Consider the following 27,780-nt stretch of genomic DNA (forward strand, 5'->3'; position numbering starts at 1 on the left):
CCCTAATTTTGTTACATATATTTTAAGAAGCCATATTACGGAAACTCTTATAAAATCTTTGCTATTTTTTCATAGTTTTTGAAAGCAAACAGGTACCAATGACAATTTGACGAAAAACCTAGAGAGAATCATTACCTGCCAAAGTTTCAATAGCAGATATATATCAAAAACAAGGACACGGCCCGATAATTTTTCTCCTTTTTTTAGTTCTGTTATTTATCAACTATCAATTATAAGTTTTTTAAAACGCTTGTTTTGTTTTAAACAGAGTACTAAAGCAAACATCCTTTCAGGGGCGGATGCAGGAATTTTCGAAAGGGGGGGTGCTAACCCAGGGCACCCAGGGCAAAGGGGGGGGGGGGTGCAAAACATATGTCCCGATACAAATGCATTGATCGGCAAAAATAAAGGGGGGGGTGCGCACCCCCGGAACCCCCCCCCCCCCCTGGATCCGCCACTGCCTTTGATTTCTCCTTAATGTACCAGAGGTTTTTTTTAGAGTGTTTGATCATGTAACGCTAAGGGGCACCAATACCGTGCGTAACGTCAGTACATGTAAAAAGCTTCACTGAAGAAAATTAACTTACAGCAAAACTTTATTTAGCAGGTAAGTATATCTATATCTATAACACATCTCGGCGAACTTAAAACTAATTATTTTAGTATTAATCAACAAATTCATACTTTGTCAGGACTCACTGAAATATACAAAGAAGTAGAACATTTTGTTTGAACACATGACTGTGCTGTAATTAGGAGGTTCTTTGTGAGAATACATTAAAATAATCATATTTTCTTATGGTTAAACAATTTTAATTTATACAGAAATGTTTTGGACAATGAAATATGTTTAAACTGTATTTATAGAAGGTATAGAAGGTATTGAAACATAAAGCGTGTGATGAAAAAATATATAGTACTATCATTCAATAACAATTTTGATATTTTTTGAAAAAATAATATGTATATTTCATCCCGTTAAGGAGTTTGCTATTTGTAACATATATATACATGGAGAAATTGAGTCACTATTTGTGAGGTTATTTTTTCTTCTTTGTTTTGTAAACGCAATATGGTATCATTCCTGTAATGACATTTACTTCATGAAGATTTATGCTAGCTAAAAATGTGCTTGATCAGCAACTGGGCGTGTGTTAATAATCCAATTATTATCAAATTACTTTTTGTGAAACAGCGTCGAGTATAAAAGCTAATAATTTAGTTATTGTTAAATCTGTTCTTGCAACTTATGAATTAGAGTGTTGCAAGCGTGATTGCGCAATTTCAACACAAAAGATATGCCGACGTATAAACATTGGACGATTCAACTTATTAATGAAATTGAACTTCATCTGTTTTTAGATTCAAAAGATGCTGGGCAGTACTTTGCAGGTACGTTTTGTATGGTAAACTAAGTATGTTCAGTTGTAAACTTTTAATTTTGTTTTTGGAGCAACGAAAATAATTTCGAAAGATTTTTTAAACAAAAAGAAAACTATTCAGCATTTTAAATACACAGTATTACGAAGATGTTGTTCTAGAAGTAAACGTTAACATGATTTTTTTTACAAAGCACATGCTATTTGGGAATGGACCCACTTTTTCCGTAAAATAAAAATATTTATTCCATATCGGTATCATTTTAGAAGGTTTCTCTATTTGATTTTTAAATTAATAACATTTTTTCACCGAGGTATAGAGCCGATCACAGCATTTATCGTCAGAGTGATTTTACATGTAATGTTTTAGTAAAATGATTGATGTACATTTTTTTGTTTTTTTTTAAATATTTGTCATAACAAATATTGTTTTCTCTCGGAATATGTAATAAAAGAGTTACTGTCTTTTGCTTTGATAAATATGTGGTTGAATTTTGAAAACTAATATAAACTTCGGCCGTTGGTCTCAGTGAACATCAGTTTTTCAAAAGTCAATAAAACAACATATTTACCACACCAAAATACAGTAAATGTACATATCTACTGTTATTATAATATCGTATTCACAAAAACAAGAGCACTTACAATAAGTGAAAATAAGATGAAATTATATATTTTGGAATTTGTTATGAAAAAAAAATAGAGAAGGGTCTTTCCTCCTAGAGCATGTTAAACAATGTGCAAATGGCAAAAAAAAATAAAAAATGACGGTCTCCCTTTTGAGAGGCGTCTAGTTAAATGTAAATACATGTTAATTCTTCAAAATCGAAATTGTTTTGTTGTTTTGCATCTGTGATCATCTGTGGAGCGAACTCCATTTTCATACCAACCGTAATCTTGATAAACAGTGATTATAAAATATTTACCAGAAAAGCTGAAAACAAACGTCATAAACAGTTACTATAGTCAGAAACATATAACATATGTCTCTGCTATAGTCAATAAGATCGAACTTCACTGATATTTAAAGTGGGGTGAGTTTGCATGTTTAAGATCGTTTAAGTTCATCGTGTATTTTTCATAGGTGGGATGAAATCGCAGACCTTTATTCAGCGGTATTTCAATCCTTTTCATAAGTTTTGTTAGACTAATTTTCAATGGGATTTTACCCTTTTACATAAGTTTGTGAGAATTCGTAAACAAGAGTGCAGCCACTGTGAGTGCAGCGATGTTTTAGAAAGGTGCCTTTTAGAAAGTGGGCGAGTTAGTGAAAAGGGCGAATCGGTGTGGGGCGAGTCATCATAGATTCTTTAACAACTTAAATTCCCCTATATAGATCTATATATATATATATATATATTTATAGAAGGTATATAGAAGCTATCCAAACGATAGCTGTAGTCAAGGACATGTCATAAAATATGTTATATTTATAAATAAGGAAAACGTATGATCATATCACACGGGGGGGTCTCTTCCTATATAAAGGTATATACATATGTGCCGCTGGAATGGGTCCCTTTTTTGATCCGTCAAATATATCAATGGGGTGCAATTTTACCGAGGAAATATATCAATAGGTAGTAATTGACCGATTGTGATATATATCAATGGGTCATGAATATATGAATGGGTTATGATTTCGCTGTGAAATATATGTATAGGTATGGATTTCACAATTATTCAATATATGAATGGGGGGTGTTTTTAAAATCCCAGCTGCGCACCTGTACCCAAAATCCCATGTTGAGACCCCCCTGTGTCATATCAACAACAAAATGTTCAATACAAAAAGGATCAAAAAGTTGGTTTCTCTCCCCCGAACTATTAGTGTTCAATAACTGCAGAGATCTACAGACACTCGTTGCTCGGTGAAATCTAAATGTATTTCCTCTTCAAAAGACGACCTGTCACTGTCTTAAGTACTATATTTGTGCTAATTTATGTTTTAAATATGTTAGCACAAGCTTGTACTCTGAATGTTACTCCGGTCAATCTTCCGTTTTTTTGCTCCTGAGTCCTGGTCGGGTTGTCTCCTTGACACATTCCCCGTTGGTAATCTTTGGACTACTATTCTCTATTTCTGGAGATTATTTAAATGAATTGCCGTTTACTATGTAGAAGGCAGAACAGAGATCCAGCTATTTAAAAAAAGGGGGTTTCAACCACATGTTTCAACATGTTCAAATTCATTGATCGTCAAAAAAAAGGGGGTTCCAACCCCCAGAACCCCCCTCCTCTGGATCCACCACTGGAGACATATTGCAGTTAAGTACAATTTCTGTATTGCACTTACATATAATGTCTTAATTGTTTTTAAATGATGTCAAGTCAAGAAGACAAGAGTGAAATACTTACAATGACTTAATAAATACTCCTGAGTACAGTTTTAAGAGGGTGGTAAAGGGGGGTGCTTGCATGAAAAAAACGTGAAATAAGACATAATTTCACGTTGAACGTGAAATAATTTCTGTAATGAACGTTGCACGAAAAATAAATACTTTTATTTCAACCTTTTGTGACTGAGTCACTGTCTTCTTGTATATATTAACTCTTTGTTTTACTTGATATTCCCGATTTAGTATACACATTTATGATATAATTGGTTTACGGCTTTTAAAAAAGTATTTCTTGACGATCCCTGCCAAGTGTTTGAATTTTATTTGAAAAATACTGAGCACGCAAAATAAGACTTTGAAAATCACGAAGCACGTAAAATTAAATAAGCAGAACACGTTGAACGAGGCACCCGTCATGCACGACTGAACGTCAAATAAAAAAGTAAAAACATGTTGAACGTGAAATAAAAAACGGCGATCACGTTGCACGAAAATAACCCTTTACCATCCCCTCTTTTAAGATTCCTGTCATCTGTGTATTGTAAATTTTCTATAACTTTCAGAATTAAAACTTTGAATTGAGAAACAGAATGTCATGATAAATTTAATTCATTATCAGTGATTATAGGAATGGAACCAATCCATTTCAATTTATTGTATGAAATCTACAAAAGTGCTCCTACATGTACGTAAGGTGGCACGTAGTATTTCCTGGCCCATAAGGGATAATGATAGCTTTTTTTAGAATTTTCACCATTTTGGTGCATTTTAATATCTATTGACATGAGCTCCTTTTTGATTTTTATAAATTTTAGATTTTACATGTCCCAGTTACGGGGTTTTATTCATAAAAAAGGGGGATTTTGAAGTTTTCAAACAATAACTCAAAAATGCTTTCATGAAACTTTGGTGAATTGTTTATATCTATTTGATGTAAGTTCCCGTTAGAATTTAAAAATTTTAGATGTTACATTTCTGAGTAATGGGGTTTTACTCATCTAAAAAGGGTGATTTTCCAGTTTACAGACAATAACTCAAAAATGCTTTCAGCAATTCTCATGAAACTTTGGTAAATGGTTTATATCTATTGTTTTTTCATCAATTTCAAATATGACACTGAGAAGTAATTGAACTTCATTCTTTGAAAAAGTGACGGGCGTATCATGCGCTCATGACGCAGCTGTTTATCATACATGTTAGCATGGTGAGTTTTTATTTTTCTGAGTTATGGGGTTTTATAGGGGGAAATTTACAAAAGCGCAAGTTATAACTGTATCAGCAGTATCTTTAAAGGAGCTAGATTTTTAAGTTTTCACATAAAATTCAGTAGCCTTAAGTTTTCTTAAAAAAAACCCAAAATTTAAAAAATCTGATTTTTTATTCCGTTAAACAAGTTATTTTTAGAAGAGAATTGCTGAAATACATTTTAAGCATGTCTTCACCATGCATGTAAAAATTGTTATATTAACAAAACAAATAGGCCACTTAATGAAAATACATCTAACGAAAACAGAATGGCCAGATACTTGTATATCCCAACAACATAAAATCACTTGGTACATATCTGAGAGTACTCACATTCTAACTGACAGCTAGTTCAAAGCCACAAACAACTAATTAAAAAAGTCTAAGACTAAATTATCCATCAGTACACATCCAACATTCAATGGATTTAGTGTAAAGAGGTAATAAACAGTGACAAAGAAAAACATGACCTTGTGCAATGCCAAAATACAGGTATGAACAGATTGTAGATCTATGAATGTATATATGTATACAACAATAATATTTAGTCTTCTTTTAATTTACTGATAACAAAATCAATATTAATACCAATAAAACATTATTCAATGATCTAATCATTGTGTTGAATTGATAACCTTTTATATACATGTACTATAACAGTGTTAAAAGTATTTTTTTAAAGAATAATGTTTTCTAATCATGTCAATAAAAATAATGTTATTTTGATTTATAACACATATATTTTTAATTTCAGATCAGTCTCTTACTAATTTACAAACACATGTACAGCATATAACATGTATATCAGAATGTACAGACGATATAAAGAAAATACAGGTACATTTTATATTGACAATTTTGATTTTAAAGAAAACCACTCACTTACTAATTTCGTTGTCATCGTGAAATATGATCATGATGTACTGTTTTCTCCATTAAAATGTGCATGTCTTAATGCTTCTTAAATTTAGAAATAACTATTTAAGCACATCTGCTAGGCCAAGTTTTATTTTTTTTTATGAAAATCAGTCTTTGGTTTTTATTTTAAAGATTGAGCAAAAGTGTTAATTGCAGAACTGTACGGCAAAGTAAGGTTTATATACAATAAACAGTTGGATAATAAGATTAAAATTGAACCAGAAAGTTTGTGTGACAAAAAGTTTTCATATTTGAAAAATGCACAGGGGCCATAACTTGTGAAACTACACACCTAATTGTGTATTGCTACCTCAGATCTACAGATATAAGTCAAATGACTGAAAATCACCCTAATATTAGAGTTTTTGCCTTTAATAGATGATTTTAAGCTAATTTCTTAGTTTGATTTACCAAAAATCTGTAATGGATAGGAACATATGATGGAAATTTAAACATATATGCAAGTATCAATATTCTATAGATATGTAAAACTATGCTATCATTATTTTACTCATAGTTTAAGACTGTACAGTGACATATAGCCTTTAATTTCTGTGTCATGTAGTCTCTTGTAGAAGTTTATTTCATTGGCAATCATACCACAACTTCTTATTTTTATTATATAGATGAAAGATAATAGAAACAACAGGTGAGCAAATTCAGGCTCTTGTGAGCCTGCTGTTATTTATTATCATGAGTAGGCATTTACAGTATACTGATTAAATTAGCCATTTACAATATAATTTTAGGTGAATTTTGGGACATCAGTATTAAAGCTTAATAAAAAGAAATTCACAGGAACAACTTTGTTTGGTCTAATGATAAATGATACAAAGAAACTGCTGAAGTTCTGGCTCGACACTGGAGAATTCTTAAAAGACAGGTTACTATAATTATTATTATTTTGATATATATAATCTCTTTAAATAAATAGTTGTGCGCACCATTCTTTGACAATGAAGAAGTTGACTCCTAATTTTTAGTCTTTTAACAAGAAACAAATTATAAGGGCTTCAACACCCTATAGTGATCAGACTGTCTGTGTATCCATCTGTGCTTCCAATTTTATGTTACAAATAATGTCTTGTCTGTAACACTGCAACTTCTAACCAGAACACAATTAAAGTTGCTATGCTGTTAGATTTAATAGATTACCATGTCCAGTTGTGACATCCAGTGTCAGAATTTTCAAAATAGCCATCATGCTCAAGTTGACTGCTTAAACAAACATGTAATTTCAATACAAATCCTGTCTGCATGGTCTCACTCCCGTCTGATATTTTGTGCATTATTATTTTCGATATTATGTACCTCAATGTACATGTTGTAAGATGCAAAATATTATTTTTTTGTTTTCTTATTGTGCAAATCTCATATGATAAATTATATAATTCAAACTGGGATCTTCTGAAGTTACTGGCAGATGGCTAATGAATTTGATGTTTGTTATAATATATTAAGATCTATTAAAACAGTATACATGCAGTGAGGGGAGAGATTTGCTTCGCTTTGCAGGCTTCACTATGAAATTGAGATGAAGAACAGTAATAAAATTGTGATTTTTTCCTGTACATGTACAGATTTTGTTGTCATTAATGTTTCCCCAATATCCTCTTTTTTCAACTATATATAGATTATATGGCAGATTCCATATAAGATATGGAAATGTCTGTCAAAATGAATAAATAAATAAAAATAATAAATACTGTTATTTGAAAGATAATCTGTGAATGTTTTGATGAATAATGATATTAGATGAAATTATAAAAATGTATATGATTTTTTCCGTTTAACGTAGAAATGATTAAAACAAGTTGAAAAAATGCCAAAATTTTGACGGAATTAACTCCCTGGTCCCATTTTTTTACACAATGTTTATGTGTTGCAAGGCTTTATGTTGAAACTTGTATACTGCTAAAACTAGTGTAGTCTGGTTATTCAAACATTACTGTTCCCAAATCTGTTTCTTTTTTTTAGTCAAAAACATCTGTGATATATATATTTTTTTCACTTTCAAATATCTTGCTTTATAGCTCAGTGTCTGTCAATAAATCTTATTTCAGGAACATCTCTGTAAAAACTTTCAAAATCATTGTTGGTTCCAATATATGCCAGTTAAAACTGTAAATCAGTTGTGCATAAGAAAAAACACATGTTGATTCTTTCATTTAACTTTATTCAAGCAATAGTTTAAACTTATATGTTTCCTACATAAGATCTGTCAAACTTGTTTTCTTTCGTCTGAAACATTTGAATATGCTAACAGTTAAGAGTTATTTGACCTGTGGTGAAATCTTGTTAGATGCTAGGCTGCAGTATTTTCCAGGAAATTTAAAAATGACTTTCAACTAGGATTTGATTTCCAATGTCAGTAAAGAAAAAAGTCAAATATAAATTGTCTGTCAAAATATCTTATGTATGAAAAATCTTATGTCAGAATCAAGTCTGTCAAAATTTTATGTCCGAAACTGAATTTGTCTGTCAAATCTTATGTCAGAAATAATAAAGTCTGTCAAATCTTATGTCAGAAATGATAAGGTCTGTCAAATCTTATGTCAGAAACAATAACGTCTGTCAAATCTTATGTCAGAAACAATAAAGTCTGTCAAATCTTGTGTCAGAAACTCAATTTGTCTTTCAAATCTTATTTCAGAAAAAATAAAACCGGTCAAATGTTATGTCAGAAACAATAAAGTCTGTCAAATCTTATGTCAGAAACAATAAAGTCTGTCAAATTTAAGTCTTATGTCAGAAAAAATAAAGTCTGTCAAATCTTATGTGAGAAAAAATAAAGTCTGTCAAGTCTTATGTCAGAAACAATAAAGTCTGTCAAGTCTTATGTCAGAAAAAATAAAGTCTGTCAAGTCTTATGTCAGAAAAAATAAAGTCTGTCAAATCTTATAAATAAATGTCAGAAAAAATAAAGTCTGTCAAGTCTTATGTCAGAAAAAATAAAGTCTGTCAAATCTTATGTCAGAAATAATAAAGTCTGTCAAATCTTATATCAGAAACATAATATTTAAGGCTTTGTTAGGGCCCCGCCTTTAGGCGGGTCGCCCTATAGTGATCAGTCTGTCCGTCCGTCTGTAACACTTTAACTTTGTGTCCGCTCCATATCTAGAGAACCATTATGATTTCATACTTTATACTTTACATGTTTATTAACCACCACCAGAGGGCGTGTCATGATGTATGTACAACTTCCTAGGTCAAAGGTCAAGGTAAAAAAACTTTGGTTTCAGTTAACAACCCTGTGTCCTGTGGTGAAGATCGTGTCCGCTTTATATCTTGAGAACCGTTATGATTTCAAAGTTTATACTTGACATCCATTTTAACCAACACCAGAGGGTGTGTCATGATGTATGTACAAAATCCTAGGTCAAAGGTCAAGGTCAAAAAAACTTTGGTTTCAGTTGATAACCCTGTGTCCTGTGGTGAAGATCGTGTTCCCTCCATATCTAGATAACCGTTATGATTTTATACTTAATACTTAAATGTTTATTAACCAACACCAGAGGGTGTGTCATGATGTATGTACAACTTCCTAGGTGAAAGGTCAAGGTCAAAAACTTTGGTTTCAGTTGACAACCCTGTGTCCTGTGGTGAAGATCGTGTCCGCTCCATATCTAGATAACTGTTATGATTTCAAAGTTTATACTTGACATCCATTTTAACCACCACCAGAGGGCTTGTCATGATGTATGTACAACTTCCTAGGTCAAAGGTCAAGGTAAAAAAAACTTTGGTTTCTCAGTTGACAACCCCGTGTCCTGTGGTGAAGATTGTATCAGATTATCCATACAACTTATTTACCCCACGTTATTGACAGTGGGGCCCACAGAGATGGCTCCCATCTCAATGGTATATAGTTTATTTAAAAAGGACGATGCTTATAATTTTTTTTTGGTCAAATTGTCTAAATATCTTTATTAGTAAAGCATGTATTCAAAAACAGAAGTTCATTGCTTATGACTTTTGCCTAGCATGCTTATGGGAGTTGTTTCTATTTCTTATATGGAATCTGCCATATATTATTCGTCTAAATAACAGCCCAACAATGTTAGATCTGTAAATTAGTGGAAGCAAATTTTTGTTCTTCCCTGGCTGGGATTCCAACTCATGCTACTGAGATATCGTGGCACCACACTGCAGTGGTCTATGCCTGATGGTCTAGACCACTTGACCACCTAAGCTTGACAAAAATGAACCTTTTGGTGGAAGGGTGTTACCTTTCCTTGTCAGTTACATCTGGTAACCAAAAGCTTGATTTTTGCACTTTTGGCTGAAAATGCATGACATATTTATATTCAATATGAATATTCACATTTTGTCTATTAAAACATCAAATTGTTCAAAAAATGTTCTCCATAGTTTCCTACTGGTTTCACTGTTTCACAGATATCCATGAATATAGATACTAGTTTTTGGTGTTTTTCAGCCTTATTTTTTTCCTATATATATCTAAGTGTGTTTTAGGGAAAGATATGTTCAAGAATCTTCTTCTAGTAGTGAGCAATCAGAAGGAGATGATGAGTATTACAATGAGCCGGTCCAGAACATTGATAACCTTTCAAATGAAGACAACCCCTTTGTTACACAACTGTCACAAATTTTACCAGAAAGAGCTATCAGTATAAAACATTTGGATGTTCAACATGCTGAAGACAATTTTTCCCAAGGATCAAAGGATGAAAGCTTAACTGATGAGTCCACAAAGTTGAACAGAAAACAGTTGATGAAAAGTATTAGTTTAAAAGCAATTGGGTTCAAATTCCTAGACATATTTACTTTAAAAGAACCACCAAAAAGGTTCAAAGTCAGAGAAGCTGATGAAAACTTTGTTGAAAAAATGGCGAATGTAATGGTTGAAAAAAATTCTGTAAGTGTTGATAATGCTCCAAATATAATTGGCCTTATTGACATAGATAAAGTTGATTACAAAGAAGAAAACTTTTCTAACTATGAGGTATATATAGTGGATGGGAACCACAGTATTAAAGCACAAAAAGAGGCATACAGACAGACAAAAGACGAACTGTTTAGGCATCGTGGAGTTTTCATATACTGTGGTTTAACAGAAAATGAAGCAATTCTGCTTGGAATCAGCAGAAATGAGGACACTGAATCGTTTGTGAAGTTCTCTGATTTTCAGAAGGTTGATGTACTGAGGCGTCGATTGTATTCCATGACAGGCACACCAGCCCATGCTGATCCACCTACAGTTCCTAAAGAATTTAAGGATGTATTTATCACTCTACTTAACTTGCAAGGTGTAAGTAACAGTTAATTGCATCTATATAGATCTTTTAAAAGTTGAAGTAAGAAATATGAATGGATCTGGTTTATGTTCATGCAGAAAATCTTTATGCTCTATTTGACCAAACAAAGTTGATAGGGAAATGTTAACAATTGAAGTAATCTGCCTTAAAAGAAATCAACAAAATTGTCTAAAATCAAGCCAAATCAAATCAAAGTTTTAAACTTTAAACATAAAACTACTCAATACTACTTACAGGCAAGACAAATCTCTGTGTCATCAGCTTTTCAATCAAAAACAACACCAATTCAAACAAGTATCACAAGTTGAAATTTTTGTAAGTTACAATTTATGTCCAGAACATTTTTTAGAAAGCATGAGTCTGTATAATTTATATTACTATCTACAATTACATGTAACCCAGTCAGTAACCAATTTATGCTTATATTATAAGATTATGTTTGCTTAAGCATACTTGTCTTTATAGTTGACACTTTCAATTCAACAGTAATGTTTTTTTTTTTATATTTGATCAGAAAAAAAATAATTAGCAATTCCTGCATGTATCTGCTTTACCTATAGATGTTTAACATTGTGTATCTTAGAAGCATAGTGAACATCGTGAAGGTATCAACTGAAAACTTAAAATGTTTCAAATTTTGTTCTGTTTTGTTTAAAAAAGGTGACTACTCTACTGAAGTCTGCTCCATAAATCATGCATGGTACCCAGGAAGGTACTTTCAAAATGGAGTAAACATCTGAAGAAGCAATTTTATAATTTTTGAGCATTTCACTGTATGAAAACACTCACCAATATTTAAATTCTGAAGTGCCTTCTCCATGCATGAATTTAGGAAACTGCCATGAGAAAAAATTATATATGAAATCATTTGTAATTAACTACAATGACTGTTCTGTATTTTCACAGAAAAAAGCAGTAGACAGCAAAAGCATGCTGAGGTTCCTTGCAACTGGACTTTCCTATCAATGCTATGAACTGTTTAAGAATATATGCTCAAAAAGCACTGGAAAGATTCCGGCTTCAAAATTTGATGGGTTAAAGGGTTTGAAGGAAGAAGATGCATTATTTTGTCTCATCGATCTCTCATGTAGCAACCTTCAAAGAAAAGATTGGCAGAAATTTAACTACTTGTGTCAAAGCAAGCAATCAAAGCCAAAAAAGGTATTTTTTTTTAACTTTTAGATTGTAGTAAGATGCAGCATAGTTTATGCATAACGAATTATTTCAGTAAACCTGTACATGCAGTCTACACTTCTAGTGAAAAAAAGACAGGATTAGGATTAATACAAATCTTGGAACAAATCTGTCATCATCTGAAACAAAAATTCAATAACAGTCAATTAACTCTTGATGGCATCCATACAATTTACAACAGAATAATTCCATCTTCACCATTTTGAACTTTTGGTTAAATAGTGCAGCAACTCATGATAGCAAAAACAAGCCCTGGAATATTATATCAACTAGGAGATATGTGCCCCATATGCATGCTGGAATGTTTTCCACGTAAGTAAAGGCCTGTACCAAGTCAGGAATATGACATTTGTTATTCATTTTTTTTTATGTGTTTGAGCTTTTGATTTTGCCATTTACTTGGGGACTTTCCGTTTTTAATTTTCCTGGGAGTTCAGTATTTTTGTGATTTTACTTTTTGCTACATAGAAAAGGAAAGTTTGCAATTAAATTGAGTATGATCTATTGGTGCGTATATTGGTAATGACCCCTTAACCTGAAATAGAACACTAACAACAGATTAAAATTATGTTAGACATTCAATTTTTAGTTTATGTCTGACATTTTTTCAGTTGAGGAAAGATGTAACACTAAATATAAAGTTCCAAACAAAGTGTACTCAGGGTTTTATTGGACAGAAACAACTTGCAGGGAATTACACCTGGTTTCATTTCACTGATTGTAATAACAAGCAGATTATCTTAACTGATAAAGAAATGGAAAGGCTGGTGTTTTGTAAGTTCTTTATTTATTTTTTTAAATATTTGTTTTTGTTTTTTAATGATAAGTAGTTTTAAACACTTTCCAAATGCTACTGAATTTCTGGACAAAACTTTGGCAATTAGGTCCTTTAATATGGGACCATTTTTCAATCGAAAATCAGGTGAACTCCAAATATGTCTCCTTTTCTGCATATTCATTGAAAAAAATATAAATTCGAAAGTTTTGTATATTTTTTTTATAAGAATCATTTGTTGAAATAATACTTTTCTTCAATTTAAATATACAACATGCGTAGTGTAAAAGATCTGAAATCTCTTACCTAAAACATTGGCATATAGATCTATGGCCTAAAAAGTTGACATATAGATATATGGCATAGATCATTGGCATATAGATCTGTGGCATAAAGAAATATTGACATTTTAAGAACTATAACCTAAAGCATTAACATATCGACCTATGGCATCTTTTAACAGTTAATTGGAATTTTCATTATCTTTTTTTTCAGCATCAAAAGACAAGAGGCTTCCCATATCTTCAACTCCAAATTTGGATGGTAAGTTTTATTAACAAGAGAAAACAATGAAAAGACAATTTTTTTTTTTAAATCAGTTATTTTCTTACAATTCCATATTAACCCTTGAAAATTGATATAATACTGATGACTGTATTTTTGTTCAGCTGAGATTTAGGGAAAGACAAGAGAATAGTGATTATTTGATAGATCTTTTATATTTACCGTTGCTCCTCTGTAAGTCTGTCTGTCCCAAAAGTTATTTCAGTTCTTTAACTTTTAAGTTTCCTTCAACCAAATGTTGTGAAACTTATACACAATGCTAATTATTACCACCAAACTCAGATTAAGTTTGAATTTGGGTGTTGTCACTTTCACAGTTCTCAAGTTATTTTCATTTATAACTAGAAACAAATAAAAAGTATACACAATGCTTACTACCACCAAATGAAATGCAGACAAAGTTTGATATTTGATGGGGTCTTTTTTGCTGTTCTTGTGTTATGTTCCATTGTAAATACTAAATTGCAGAGTTTGCTGTATTTATAAGTGGGAGCATGGAAACATTTTTATTTAATTTTTAATTTTGAGTATATGAACAATTAGAAATTAAAAGAAATGTAATGTGCTTTTCAGATGAACAAGATTTTGTGGATACATCCTCATCTCAAAGAAGCAGTGGTAAGTTTTGTGATTAAAATAGATAACAAGCAACCAGAGTAAGGGTTATAGCAATAAACAGAAAAAAAACTAAACAGTTTTTATACGCCCGTCAAAATTTTGACGGGACGTATTATGGTATACAAATGTCCTGTGTCCGTCCGTCCGTCTGTCCGTCTGTCCGTCTGTCTGTCCGGCGTAAACATGTCGCACCGTAACTTGAGAACGACTTATCTAAATTTCATGAAACTTAATATAGTTGTTTTTTATGATGGTCAAATGATCTGTATACTTTTTGGTGAAAATAAGATTTAAACTTTTTGAGTTACGGCACTTTGTAACTAAAACAGGGGTGTGTTTTTTTTCACATGTCGCACCGTATCTCAAAAACGATTCTTGATTATTGCTTAAAACTTTACACACTTCCTAGTTATATTAATCTTAATATCTGTATACTTTTTGGTGATGATTCAAAATTTCATTTTTGAGTTATTGAGTATTTTGTAAAAAAGGGGGAGGGTTTTTTACATGTCGCGCCATATCTCAAAAACGATTTATGATTATTGCTTAAAACTTTACACACTTCTTAGTTATATTAATCTAAAGATCTGTATACTTTTTGGTGATGATTCAAAATTTCATTTTTGAGTTATTGAGTATTTTTTTTAAAAAAGGGGGGGGGGTTTACATGTCGTGCCGTATCTCAAAAACGATTTATGATTATTGCTTAAAACTTTATACACTTCTTTGTTATATTAATCTAAAGATCTGTATACTTTTTGGTTTTGATTCAAAATTTTATTTAAGGGATATTTAGTTTTTTGTAAAAAAAAAAAACAGGGTTGTGGGTTTCACATGTCCTGCTGTGTCTCAAAAACAATATATGGTTATTGCTTAAAACTTTCTCAGAAACTATTTATGATTATTGCATAAAACTTCCACACAAGACGTCGGGCGTATCATGCGCTCATGGCGCAGCTGTTTATTGTAGATGGCATCCAATGAAATTTACTAGATTACAGGCTCTTGATTCCGGAGAGGCACTAAAACAATGTGACAGGGTTTAACATGTTTGTAAGCACTTGACACCCCTCCTAACTTGGTGTAACGTTGAAAGGATAGAACAAACTCATTAACAATCAGTTGAAAAGAATCACATCAGTACTCCAAAAAGTTTGTTCTCATTGCTACCTAATTATATGTAAAATTAATATCTATTGGGAGGATTCACTTTCTTAACAGAATAATATGTTAACCTGTACATTGAATATTAAAGAAATAGAGAGATTTGAACACACCGAAATTGTTGATTGCAGAAATTTGCCATATCATATATTGCTGCTTAAATGATTAATCTCCTTCATTAAAATGAAATCCTTAGTAATTTTAAAATAAAAGTTTGTTTGCATATCTTTTTACTTGTTATTTAAAAAACATAGGTATTTTTTTCTTCAGACCTTGATTCAACAGATCAATTTTTGACAGGAGCAGAATGTGGTAAGTTTTGGCTCACTTACAATAAATGTCACTGAAGTCAAACTATGGCATGCTGATATTGTAATCTGTCGTTGGCTTTTCAACAGTTGTGAAAATTTCCAGTAAGTCAATTTAAGGAGTATCACTAAATGTAAGTCAATGATATATGATATGCATTTTTCTTGGGTTGGCATATCATTTCCCTGTAGATCATTTGGATGCCATCCCAAGTTGTTATACATTGTACTTCTAAAATTTACTTTGAAACTTTTGAACAGTATATTTATAAAAAAAGAAGATGTGGTATGATGGCTAATGAGACAATTCTCCACAAGAAACCATTAATGACACAGAAATTGACAGCTATGTGTCACTGTACAGCCTTCAACAATGAGCAAAGCCCATATAGTATAATCAGCTATAAAAAAAAATCACAAAATTACAAATGTAAAATAATCAAAACTAGAATACTAACTGCCTAATTAATGTAAAAAACATTGAACAGAATGTGGTGGGGTTTAATAAATTAGTCCGATCCCATTCCTCCCCGTAACCGGGGACACAGTGGTGTAACAGTGCAACATAAAAATGAACTATAAAAATGATTTGTCAGTTTGTGGTTATAGACACATTTATATACTGAAATATGTTCTATTTTAGCAGCTACCACTTCGTTTCCGGGAACTACAAGTTTTTCATCTAATGGTATGTTAGACAAAAGACAAAAGAAGTGACATCAAACATTAGATCTGTACAATTCTTAGGGGAAATATACTGCTTCATATTCTCTTTACACGACAAACTCATTGGTAAATAGTAAAATTTCCCCTCAAACCACACCAATTAAATGTTTAATGTTACTTCTTAACGTTGCTCTTAATCGACTGAGTGCAAGGATGTCGTAGGTTATAAACAGTAATCAAGGATAACTTTTGTTTTAATGTTTCTGTCTTACATGTATATACTGTTTACTGTAATTGTGTATTCTACTTGTACTCCTCTTTACACCCTTTAGAAAAATCCTTTTCAGTATTTAAATGCAGTTCAAAAGAGTTTGCAATTTTTTTAAAGTCTGCTATTTTATATTTCACTCTTATTTTTCAACATGCCTGGCCACGTAAATTGAAATACTTAATGAAGAAAACTGTTTTGTTCCAGGAAATCCTTCTATTTTTTGTTCCCACACTTGTCACCCAGTATATTAGCATTAATTTAGAGTTCCCAATATCAAATATAATCTTTTTGTATGTGATCAAGTTTACATGCATGTGTGAAATGTTCTAATTTTTAAATTTTCAAATATTAAAAACAGATTAACAATTTCTTTTTTGATAAATGGGATTTTTAAACCCTATATTTTATTTTTACTTAGTCATCACTTTTTAGGAACACTTTATTTATAGTGATTATGATAATTGTCACACCTGAAACAAAGTTAGTTAGATAAGAACTGCTTCTCATTAAGTAAAGTTATTGTATATAAAGTTGAATTAATTAATTTAAAAGGTTGTGGGCTCTGTTTTTTCTCTCCTACCTATAGGAGTCTATTGCTGTATTTTGAAGAAAAAAGACTTTCAATTAATGCGAAATTTTCAGTGATAAGTTTTCTGCTTAAGTAAGCTTGAAAGGAACTTCTTCTGAAAGATCAATGTTATTATCTAATAGTTTTATTACTATCAGTACATAGCAGTACACTATTCCAGGCCCTGCCCTTAGGTCATTGTAAAGTTTTCTGTCTTAGTCATTTTGATAAGAGTAACTTTAGATACATCAATGATTTTTTTTTTTAATTTGCATTACTATTAGTACACATCAGATTGAAGATTATTTCAAGGCCATGCCATCGATTGAAGGTTCTTGTTTAGTGACTTTGAATTAAGTATAAATTTTCAGTGTAAAGTTTTCTTATTTAGTCAGTTTGACAGGATCTTCTTGTGAAAGATCAATGATACTTTGTATAAAGTTGCATGTCTATCAGAAAATATCAGTTTTGCAATTTTTTTAGAGGCCCTGCTGCTTAGTATATGGTCCAATGATTTTGAATGTTAAGTCTTCTTGTTAAGTCAGTTTGATAGGAGCTACTGATAAAATAAAAGATATTTTGCATAGTTTTAAGTGGTACATCTATTACTATCCATAGGCAGATCCATTACTGGATCATGACTGGAGCCCCCCCCCCCCCCTTTAGGGCAGTCAGTAGGCCCCCCTTACAAAAATTTCTGGATCCGCCACTGCTATCAGTACATATCAAAATGATGACTGTTTTATGGCTCTGTCCTTAATCATGGTACAGTGATTTTAATTAATAAGCAGTGATGCTGTCCATCAAATTTGCTTTTTCTAAAATTCTGCAGACAGACAAGATGCAATGTTTTTATTATTATTTAAGGAGAAACATTTTCTAATGACCGGCTTACAATATTATCCCTATTATTATACACAGTTCTGTAATTGCAGGTAGCAAAAGTTCCCTGGGTATATCATTTTCAATGAAACTAAGTGGTAAGTTTTGTAAAATTATTCTTGCAAGATTCACTCTTAAAAATATTACATTACACAACCATGGCTTTCTGTTCAATTGTTTGTAAAAAGTAAAATCACAAAAATACTGAACTTAGAGGAAGATCAATTCGGACAGTCCATAATCACATGGCAAAATCAAATAACAAAACGCATCAAAAACGAATGGACAAGAACTGTCATATTCCTGACTTGGTACAGACATTTTTAAATGTAGAAAATGGTGGATTAAACCTGGTTTTACAGTGCTAACCCTCTCACTTTGATGACAGTCTCATCAAATTCCGTTATATTTACAATGGTGCGTTAACTAAACAGACACACAATCAATAAAATAGTCAAAATATGGGTACAGCAGTCATCATCATGTAACAATTTTAAAAGGAACAATTTAACAGAACACAAAAACATCTATCTACTAACACATTCATTGATTTGCGTGTCTGACGTCAGAAAATTTTATACGTCACATGTATTTGTCTTTCAATGTACATACAAACAATTTTAAAATTTCACATATGCAATGTTAGCATACAGGGTTAAAAAATCAAAAGTATGTAAAAATAAATTTCAGAAATAGACCAAGATTTGAAATAGTCCAAAAGTTATATAGAATTTATAAGAATCCACAAATAGTTAATTCCACTATGCGATTGAAGTGAAAATATTTTTAACACATAAAAACTAACTTTACATGTTTTGAAATATTGTTAATTTTTTTTATTAGTCAAGTTTACTGGGAACCACTTATGGCAAGATTTTAGTATGCAGTTGTTATACTCCTGCTTTAAAAAAGTTAGGGTATACATGTTGTTTTCAATTTTTTCTCCCTCTGTCTGTCTGTCGCTCATTCCCATGAATAATTTTTCCTTGAATTTTTCTCAGGAACTGCTTTACAACTGCAAGGATTTCTGAAATTTGGTTTCAGGGTTATATGAGTCAGCTATACCATGTGATGTGTTGTCAGATTCATAAGCAAAAAATTCCCATCTACCAAACACTTGCATCATTTCAAGTTATTACATGACATCCAAGTTGAAAATTTTCATCACAATTTTCAGTAACTACATTACAAGGATTTCTGAAATTTGGTTGATATGAGTCAGCTTTACCGTGTGCTGCGTTTTCAAATTTATCACTCAACAACTTCCTGTTCACTGAACACTTACATGCATATTTTTACACTATTAACATTTTCCAGTAGCTCACAGTTTCACTTGTTTTAACTTTGGGTTATCTCATCTTCACTGAGATGAAATGGCATATTGCACTTTTGGTCATGGTTCATTGACTTTAAATATTTTGCAGAAGTATTGCTATATTAATTTCAACTTTTGGATTATTTTTAATGTCATATCAACATTTTACTTTATTTATTTGGAAAACTTGGTATTACCACACTTGATTAAGTAAAGGTTGTGTATAGATGCCTAGAAGTAAAACATACTATGGAAGGCCACTCTTTTCTACATTGTAAATGAATAATTTGAAATGACAGTTTTATAAATGTTCACCTATAAACTTGAATGATATTGTTCTAGGGTTTTTACATCACATGGCTGATTCAGATGCTGTTTTAAGAGCAGAATCAGGAATGTTCTTAATTGAAGAAGAAGAGGTGGAGACAAAGCCAGAACAGTTGATCAGTTATACTGATGTGTTGTTGTGTCCAGAAACACAAACTGCAGCAGAGCCATACTTTAGTACAGATGCATGGCTGCTTGTTTTAAATACTCTCAAAATATTAGAAGGTAATCAGTCTAAATATCTATAATATGGCATTGACACCTTCCCTTGGAACTGATTTTTCAAATGATATAAAAGGTTTAATCTAAATGGTTGAAAATATATTGAAAGGTACAGAAAGGCAGTCAAAAAAAAACCCCATAAAGCAAAGAACATTTGGAAAAAACAAAAATAATACCAACCAAGATATTAAACAGACCTATGTTTCTGGGATCTCCTTTACTTAAGCATGTTTAGCTCTTGAGAATATCATGTAAAAAGGAAGCATTGTTTTTCATAAGAAAAACATTTAATAGCAAATATCAGAGCATGATGCAGATATTCACAGTTTCAAAACTTATTTGAATGACTAGGTTTTTTTTAAATGATTTTATACTATAGTGTTATTTTTAAAAAGAACCTTCAATTATATTATTTTCATTACTTTTTTATGTTTTAGATATGTATATTGTTAACACTCAGAAGAAATATGATATGATTTCTCAATCTCGGACAAGAAAAGGCAAAGCTTTAATAGGATCAGCTAAAGGTTGGTCATAAAAAAAATCATTTTGAAAAGAAATATAAATATAAGGACATGATGTGTAATAGTCAATGAGACAACCATTCAGAAAAGCCCATTAAACAAGTTTTAAACAAACAGACCATTGTACGGTCTTCAACAATAAGACAATAAGAAAAACCTATGCCTTCTGGAGAATTCAAAGTTTAAGAGACCTCAACAATAGAAATATTGGTATTCTATTTGTCAAGAATAAATTAGAAACCTTTTTATCAAATCAATGATGTGACTATAAAACAACCATACGAGTTATCTCATTCTGATTAGATATAGCATGTTCTGGAGGGTTATTTTGCCAATAAAAAAAGAAACATATTTTTCGCTTGAAACCCTGCTGATATTTCTGCTTAATAACACATACCATTAATACAGATGGGAAAGTGAAACATTTGATATTGACTTCAATTGTTCTTTCTCTTCAAGGCATTACTAAAAAAGTCACAATTAATAAAGCAAGCTATTGATTAAGCATCATTGTGAAGTGGGAAAAGAAGTATAATTTGAGCAAATACCATGGTTGAGATTGTGAACCATGATTTAGCATGTTACTAAGACAATTAGTATATTCTAATTCCATTTAAAGAATGTCATTGTGTGTAAAATATGACCAAGCTTTGGCTTTGTCTGAATCAGTGAACCAGTTTTAATGGTCAACAATAGTTATTATATATGATATAAATTTAATTGCAAATTCATGTATGATTCTTGTTAACAACATTTGAAGCAGTAAAAAAAAATATTTAAAAATTTCACTTTGTAAACTTTATTATTGAATTAAGGATCCAACAGTTTATAAATTTATTGTAGGAAGAATATTTAAAAAGTGTTCAAAAAAGAAATCAGACCAGATTGATTCAGGTAATTAATTCTTTCAAGAAGAAAAAAAGGAAAAATCAAATACTTAACTGTCCTTCGTTGGTTGAAAGGTCATTTTGGGAATTGCCATTTATTTGATGTCAATCATATGTAATTAAAAACCTGCTCTTAAGAGCCTCAAGCTTTATATATTGTTGATTTTACGTTTTTGATTTATGGGAATTTATTCATAAAAATTTGAGAGAATTCTGATTAAAACTCAAAAATGCTTTGAGGGATTTCCATGAAACTTTGGTGAGCGGTGGTGTAGTGGTGAGTGTATCGGACTACTATCACAAAGTTTCCTGGTTCAATTCCCAGTTGGGATGAAAATTTCAGGAACTGAATTTTCAGCTCTCCCTTGACACCATTTGCGAGTATGGTCTTGAGGAAAGGATGATAGTCCGTTGGAAGGGGACAATAAATAGCTGTCCCTTGCATGTAAGAGACACTCTTGTAGATTTCGAAAAAAAGCAGGCTAATGCCTCTACAAGGCAGCAATCATACCTGCAAAGTGGAAAGAAATTGATATAAGTTGCAAAACTTGTTTCCCAATCCACTATAAATAAACATGTGTAAACTAAACTTTGGTGAGTTGTTTATTTGCATTGACATACCTTCCCTTTTCTTATTTTAAATTTTGTTGATTTTATGTTTAAAAGGAGTATTGGGATTTTATTCATAAAATAGGAGGGATTTTCAAGTTTTCTAACTCTTACACAAAACGCTTTGAGCAGTTTTCCTGGTGACTTGATTACATGTATAACCACCCTTTTTTTCAATATAAATTTCTGATATGAAATGGATACCACTGTGTTTTCATGTCTCACAATTTACCATTTTGGGGGCAGGAGTCTATTTAAGCAGTGCTCACGGTATTTCTAGCGGATCATTTCTTTAAAGCATAATGATAATGAAGAGCTGAAAGGGTGGTGAGGTGTATATCATGCCTTCATGGCCCAGTTCTTTGATAATTGTATCTGACAGACACCCACTGCCTGTTTGCAGATACTTTGAATATTTAGTTTGATGTTTGAACTTCAATGTTTTTATTACTTATTTCTCCAGTACAGCGAAATAAAACTCATTCATCTAGTTCGAGCGCATTTTCATGTTGTCAGCTACTTTGAATAATGAGTGGGTTATGCTTAGCAAAATATGGGGTGCAGTTTTGCTTTCTAAATTTCTAGCAATATATTAACACAGTCAGTATTGTACACAAAAGTTTACCATGAATGAGCATAGTATTTTATAAAACCAATACTTTTTAAAAGGATCAGCAAGTCATTAGCAGGTCATTTGTTATATTTGTTGTTGGGTAAGGTTAATTTTATTTTACTTGTGTTAGAATATTTGGGTCACAATGAGCTACATTTATTAGATGTGTTAGCTAAGTCAAGTTATATCTGAAGTATTTGGTGATAAGATACTTATTTTTAGAATATATTGTATTACAATTGAGCCCTTAATGTAATGGTGTGACTAGTCAGTTTCTTCATCACAGTCGCATTTAACCCTTAATAATTGATTACTTTATAGGAAAAAGAAATGTATATTCCTTCACAAGTGAAGACAGTTCTCCACTAAGATCAATGGAAGGTGAGTGAGTAAAAAAATGTTATATTCAAATTAACTTTATTTTAGAAAAAATGACTATTCTTATATCCATATAAATGGTTGTCCTTAAGACCAAACAATTGTTAAACCATTTGGAAACCTGAAGCCTTATTTTTTTCTGTAGTTGTCTTGTTTCATAATAATTTATAGGTAATGAAGATTAAAGTTATGACCTATTTGTAGGAAAAGCAGATAAAAAATCCTCAACTAGTGACGACAGATCTCCATTAAAAGCAACAGATGGTAGGTATATTTTCTTATTTCAGTATGTATATATACAGCGTTATGTTGTCCTAGATATAACTATGTGTCCAGCCTACTTCAAAGAAAAGGAATTATATTAGGCATGTCAGATACTAGATTTAAGTTTAGTTTATAGAACAAAGTGATCCTAGACATGCTTTATTGGCTTCGTTGTCAACAGTTATATGGATCTGCTTACCCTTCTAGATCACCTGATATCACCCTCAGTTTTTGGTGGGGTTCGTGTTGCTTAGCTTAGTTTTCTATGTTGTGTCTTGTGTACTATTGTTTGTCTGTTTGTCTTTTTTTGTTTTTAACCATAGCATTGTCAGTTTATTTTCAATTTATGAGTTTGACTGTCCCTCTGGAATCTTTCGCCCCTCTTTAAGGTTCAATCTGAGGTTACAGTCTTTTGAGAAATCAAACATTGTGTCAAACCTTCATGAAATTTTATGAAATTTGAAAAGAAGGTTGTTTATGACCAACTGACAGTATTCAGAGCAAAGTTTTGAAAATAATCATATAAATATATAGTATACTGTATAAATATGTTTGAAGGACTTTATTGGATAATGATTTTTGTAGGGAGAAGAAATTTGAATATTTTACCAAGTGCGGAAAGTTCTCCAGTAAAACCAACATATGGTGAGTATGAATTTTAACTAGACATTTTTAACATCCGGATTAAATTAATGTGACCAATTTTTTTTCTGGGCTTTTAATGAAAATACATAGAAACCATATATTTTCAGTATCAGGGTAAGATTAACTGTTTTTTTGACACCTTCATTGTCTACTTTTCACCTTTCTTATGTTTCTTTTCAACTAATAGCATTTGTAATTAAGAGTGTAAAGACCTATATAAGTCTCTGAACAATTGGTATTATTATTTTATTCAAAGTAAAATTGAGAATGGAAATAGGGAATGTGTCAAACAGACAAAAACATGACCGAAGAGCAGAAAACAGCCGAAGGCCACAATTGGTCTTCAATACAGCTGGGCCCTAAACAAAAATGTGTACTAGTCTAGTGATAATTGATGTCAATCTAAACTCTGAAATATATTAATGAACTAAACTTAAAAATTAATCAAGATGAACAAAGGCCAGAGGCTTCTAACTTAGGACAGGTGCAAACATGGGATTGGTTAAACATGTTATTTTGAGATATCCCCTATGCCTCTTGCTTGCCAATACAGAAAAAACAAACACACAGCAATATGCACAGTAAAAGAATAGGTAACAAAAGAAACAAAAAAAATGACAATGGTACATAAATTAACAAAGTAATACTAGCATTTACTGACAGGCCAGCTCAAGACTTCAATTAAACTGACTGAAAGTTAATGTCTTCATCATATGAATATCAATCACAATTCCTCCTGTTAGTGATTTAGTATCATTACATCATAAAATATATGAGAAGTACATAACCCGTATCATGCAAAGACCCCCATTAGTGAATCAATATTAAAGCTAAAATTTGCCATCTTTAATAACATGAAAACAGAATCGTAAATATATCCCTTTTTTAATAAGTCTTTTTAAAGATTTTGAGTTGAAAGCTGACATTTTTTGCCTTTGTAAAGAATTTAACCGTATTGGATTTGAAACACTAGAAAGTATACGAAGTCTGCATGCTGATTTCTATTTATGAATGATGACCTTGTACTGATGATAAGATTTAGTAAATGTTTTGACTAGTTTATTATATCTAAAACCCTGGTGTAATTATTTTTCAGTAATACATAGATTTCTTTCGCTAAAATCTAGTACATTGTTACATACACAAACGAAATTGTAAAAGTTGAAATATAAACACCATAAGATGGTGAAAAAGGAATGTCACCATCTAAAAATGGATAATTAACAATATGAAATGTTTACTTTTTCAGATTTAAATGATGCTATAGATGTGTGCCCAATTTTAGAAAAGACCAGTGAAAATACTGGAGACGGTGAAAAGATAAGTGAAACTACTGGACAAGGTGAAAAGATTAGTGAAACTACTGGACAAGGTGAAAAGATAAGTGAAACTACTGGACAAGGTGAAAAGATTAGTGAAACTACTGGACAAGGTGGAAAGATTAGTGAAACTACTGGACAAGGTGGAAAGATTAGTGAAACTACTGGACAAGGTGGAAAGATTAGTGAAACTACTGAAAATGGTAAATATTCTGAAGTCTTTACAATATCAAATCAGTCAAAGGTTGTATTGGTGACTGTGGCTTCTCTTCAAATTTTTGAGATGGCCACCATATATACTTAAAATTGAAAGATTGTGTAAGGCTGAAGGTTTTATAATATCTCTTAGTATTTAATACAGTGGACCCAATAGAGATTGTTTGCATCTCACTGATATTTACTTTACCATAGGGGAGATGTTTTATGAATGTGATAGTTTAGTTTCCTTATGCAACAATCTTTCTCAGGTGCTTTGCTGTTATTTTGATAGTTATTTTTGAAATGAATGATAACTGATTAATAGGATTTAAGGTGTGTGAAAACAAATTTAAGCTTCATAATGCAAAATTAAAAGAAGTTGAAATAATGATAAAATTGAGAATGGAAATTAGGAATGTGTAAAAGAGACAATAACCCAACCAAAGAGCAGAAACGTCTGAAGGCCCCCTTTGGGTCTTCAACACAGAGAGAAAATCCAACACCTTTAGCTGGCAACTAATAAAAAATGTGTACTGGTTCAGTGAAAATTGACGCCACACTATTATTCTCCAAAACATATAAATGAACTAAACAAATAAGTGTCCCAGGTTAGGTGAGGGTTGGGATTCCCCTAACTGGGTATTAGGGGAATAGAAATTTGTTGTACCCTGAGATAAAGCCAAAAGTAATAGTTGTATCTGAGAGGACAATAAACTTATTTTTCCACAAATATCCAGTCAGTAAGACTTTTATTATACTGAAAGAGACAACATACACAAAATAATGCTAGGGACTGAAGGACATAGTTGACCATGATTCATTTATACAAATGTAAGAGACAGCAGACACATTGTGATGACACCTTGTCTATCTCTTCTAAAGGTATAAGATGGCTGTCTTTTTTTTTCAAGGTAGTCAGAAATAATCTTTTGTCAGTTTGAATGACTGAATTTGTGTTTTTGGCATTCTAATGCAGATCAAAGTGAAAGATCCAAAATATATTTTATATGCCTTGGACAATATATTTGTTTCATTAAAAACAAGTTGTTGTTTTGAACTGTACTTGAATAATCTAAGTATAAGTTGATCTGAATATATGATATAGTTTCAAAGTATTTACAAAGTAAGAAAAGTTATCTGTTCCTGATATGTCATGTGATTTAAGTAATATCTTAAAAGTTTTTATGCTAATATAATAAATTTATCTTTTTAGGAAGAAAAAGAACAAGTTGTTCTTCAAAAAATGAAAAAGTGGACGCAACAGAATCCAAGAAGTGCACAGTAAGACTGACTGATATTGGTTCTATTAAAAACTTGAAAACATATGTAGATAAGACAGAGAAAAAAAGAAAAAGAAGAAATATATGTCTAAAGAACTTGTAAAATAATATATGTAATATGTTAAGTTTTAAATAAGTTCATCTGATATGAAACAACAAATTCAGGATACTTCGTGTCATATTTCAAATAAGTTGAATGGATATCTACTTTTATGATAAAACTATGGTATTTCAAAAAGTTGTAAATATTTTTTTGTCTAATTTATGAAAATCAGTAATAGAGTAAGGAAAAAAGTGTAAATATATAAATATAACAAAATCCCATCAAGAAAATCTTGACCTTTAGTTTAGTCATGCAGTTCTATGACAGCAGAACTTGTTTTATGTTATAGTAGCAACTTAAATATAAGTATGACCATATGCTAAGCAAATAATAGAAATCAGGAAAGAGAACACATTGTTGTGAATTAATTCTGTGTGACTTGATTATTTATCTAAAGTTTTTCAATAGTGTTAATGTATGTCATGTCTGCAAATTTCCTACACTAATATTTTTCAATATCAATTTTTTTCCCATCAAGTAAATGAGTCTGCAATACAAACAAAAGAGTGTATTGCACAGTTCTTTCCATTAAGGTCATGTGTATTCATTTATGCACAAAAAAGTCATAACTATAAGTATTGTTTTTATCACTGTGTAATGTTTACAAGTCATAACTATAAGTATTGGTTTTATCACTGTGTAATGTTTACAAGTCATAACTATAAGTATTGTTTTTATCACTGTGTAATGTTTACACTCCTATATCAGCAAGAAATTATATATATATAAAGAAGTTCAAGTCAAATATGAACTTTATTTTTTCATTTTACTATATATAAATATAATACTTTTACTTAATCATGCTGCTCGGAAATACAAGTTGTCCAAATATTGAATTGAATAAAAGACAAATATTGGTGTATAACGATCTTCATACTGTTAGCGTTCAGCCAGGATGAAGAGGTTATGCTCCAAATTAGATTGAG

The 27,780-nt window shown here is 31.3% G+C and overlaps 2 protein-coding genes across 2 annotated transcripts in view; both read left to right on the top strand.

The window, feature by feature from the left end:
- The window catches only part of LOC143070612 (fibrinogen-like protein 1), a 355,424-nt gene that overhangs the window by 243,249 nt on the left and 84,395 nt on the right, over positions 1-27,780 (top strand). The gene's annotated exons all lie outside the window — the stretch shown is intronic.
- On the top strand, positions 1,299-27,585 carry LOC143070922 (uncharacterized). Its single transcript, XM_076245020.1, has 19 exons — positions 1,299-1,392; positions 5,718-5,800; positions 6,631-6,764; positions 10,358-11,153; positions 12,067-12,321; positions 12,966-13,128; positions 13,625-13,672; positions 14,267-14,311; positions 15,746-15,787; positions 16,427-16,471; positions 18,224-18,268; positions 19,828-20,037; positions 20,472-20,561; positions 21,402-21,452; positions 22,989-23,048; positions 23,250-23,309; positions 23,895-23,954; positions 25,204-25,476; positions 26,685-27,585. Exons 1-19 carry the CDS (start codon positions 1,299-1,301, stop codon positions 26,852-26,854), a joined length of 2,724 nt encoding a protein of 907 aa, XP_076101135.1. The 3' UTR covers positions 26,855-27,585.

This window comes from Mytilus galloprovincialis, chromosome 4, assembly GCF_965363235.1.
Source record: "Mytilus galloprovincialis chromosome 4, xbMytGall1.hap1.1, whole genome shotgun sequence".
Lineage (NCBI taxonomy): Eukaryota > Metazoa > Mollusca > Bivalvia > Mytilida > Mytilidae > Mytilus > Mytilus galloprovincialis.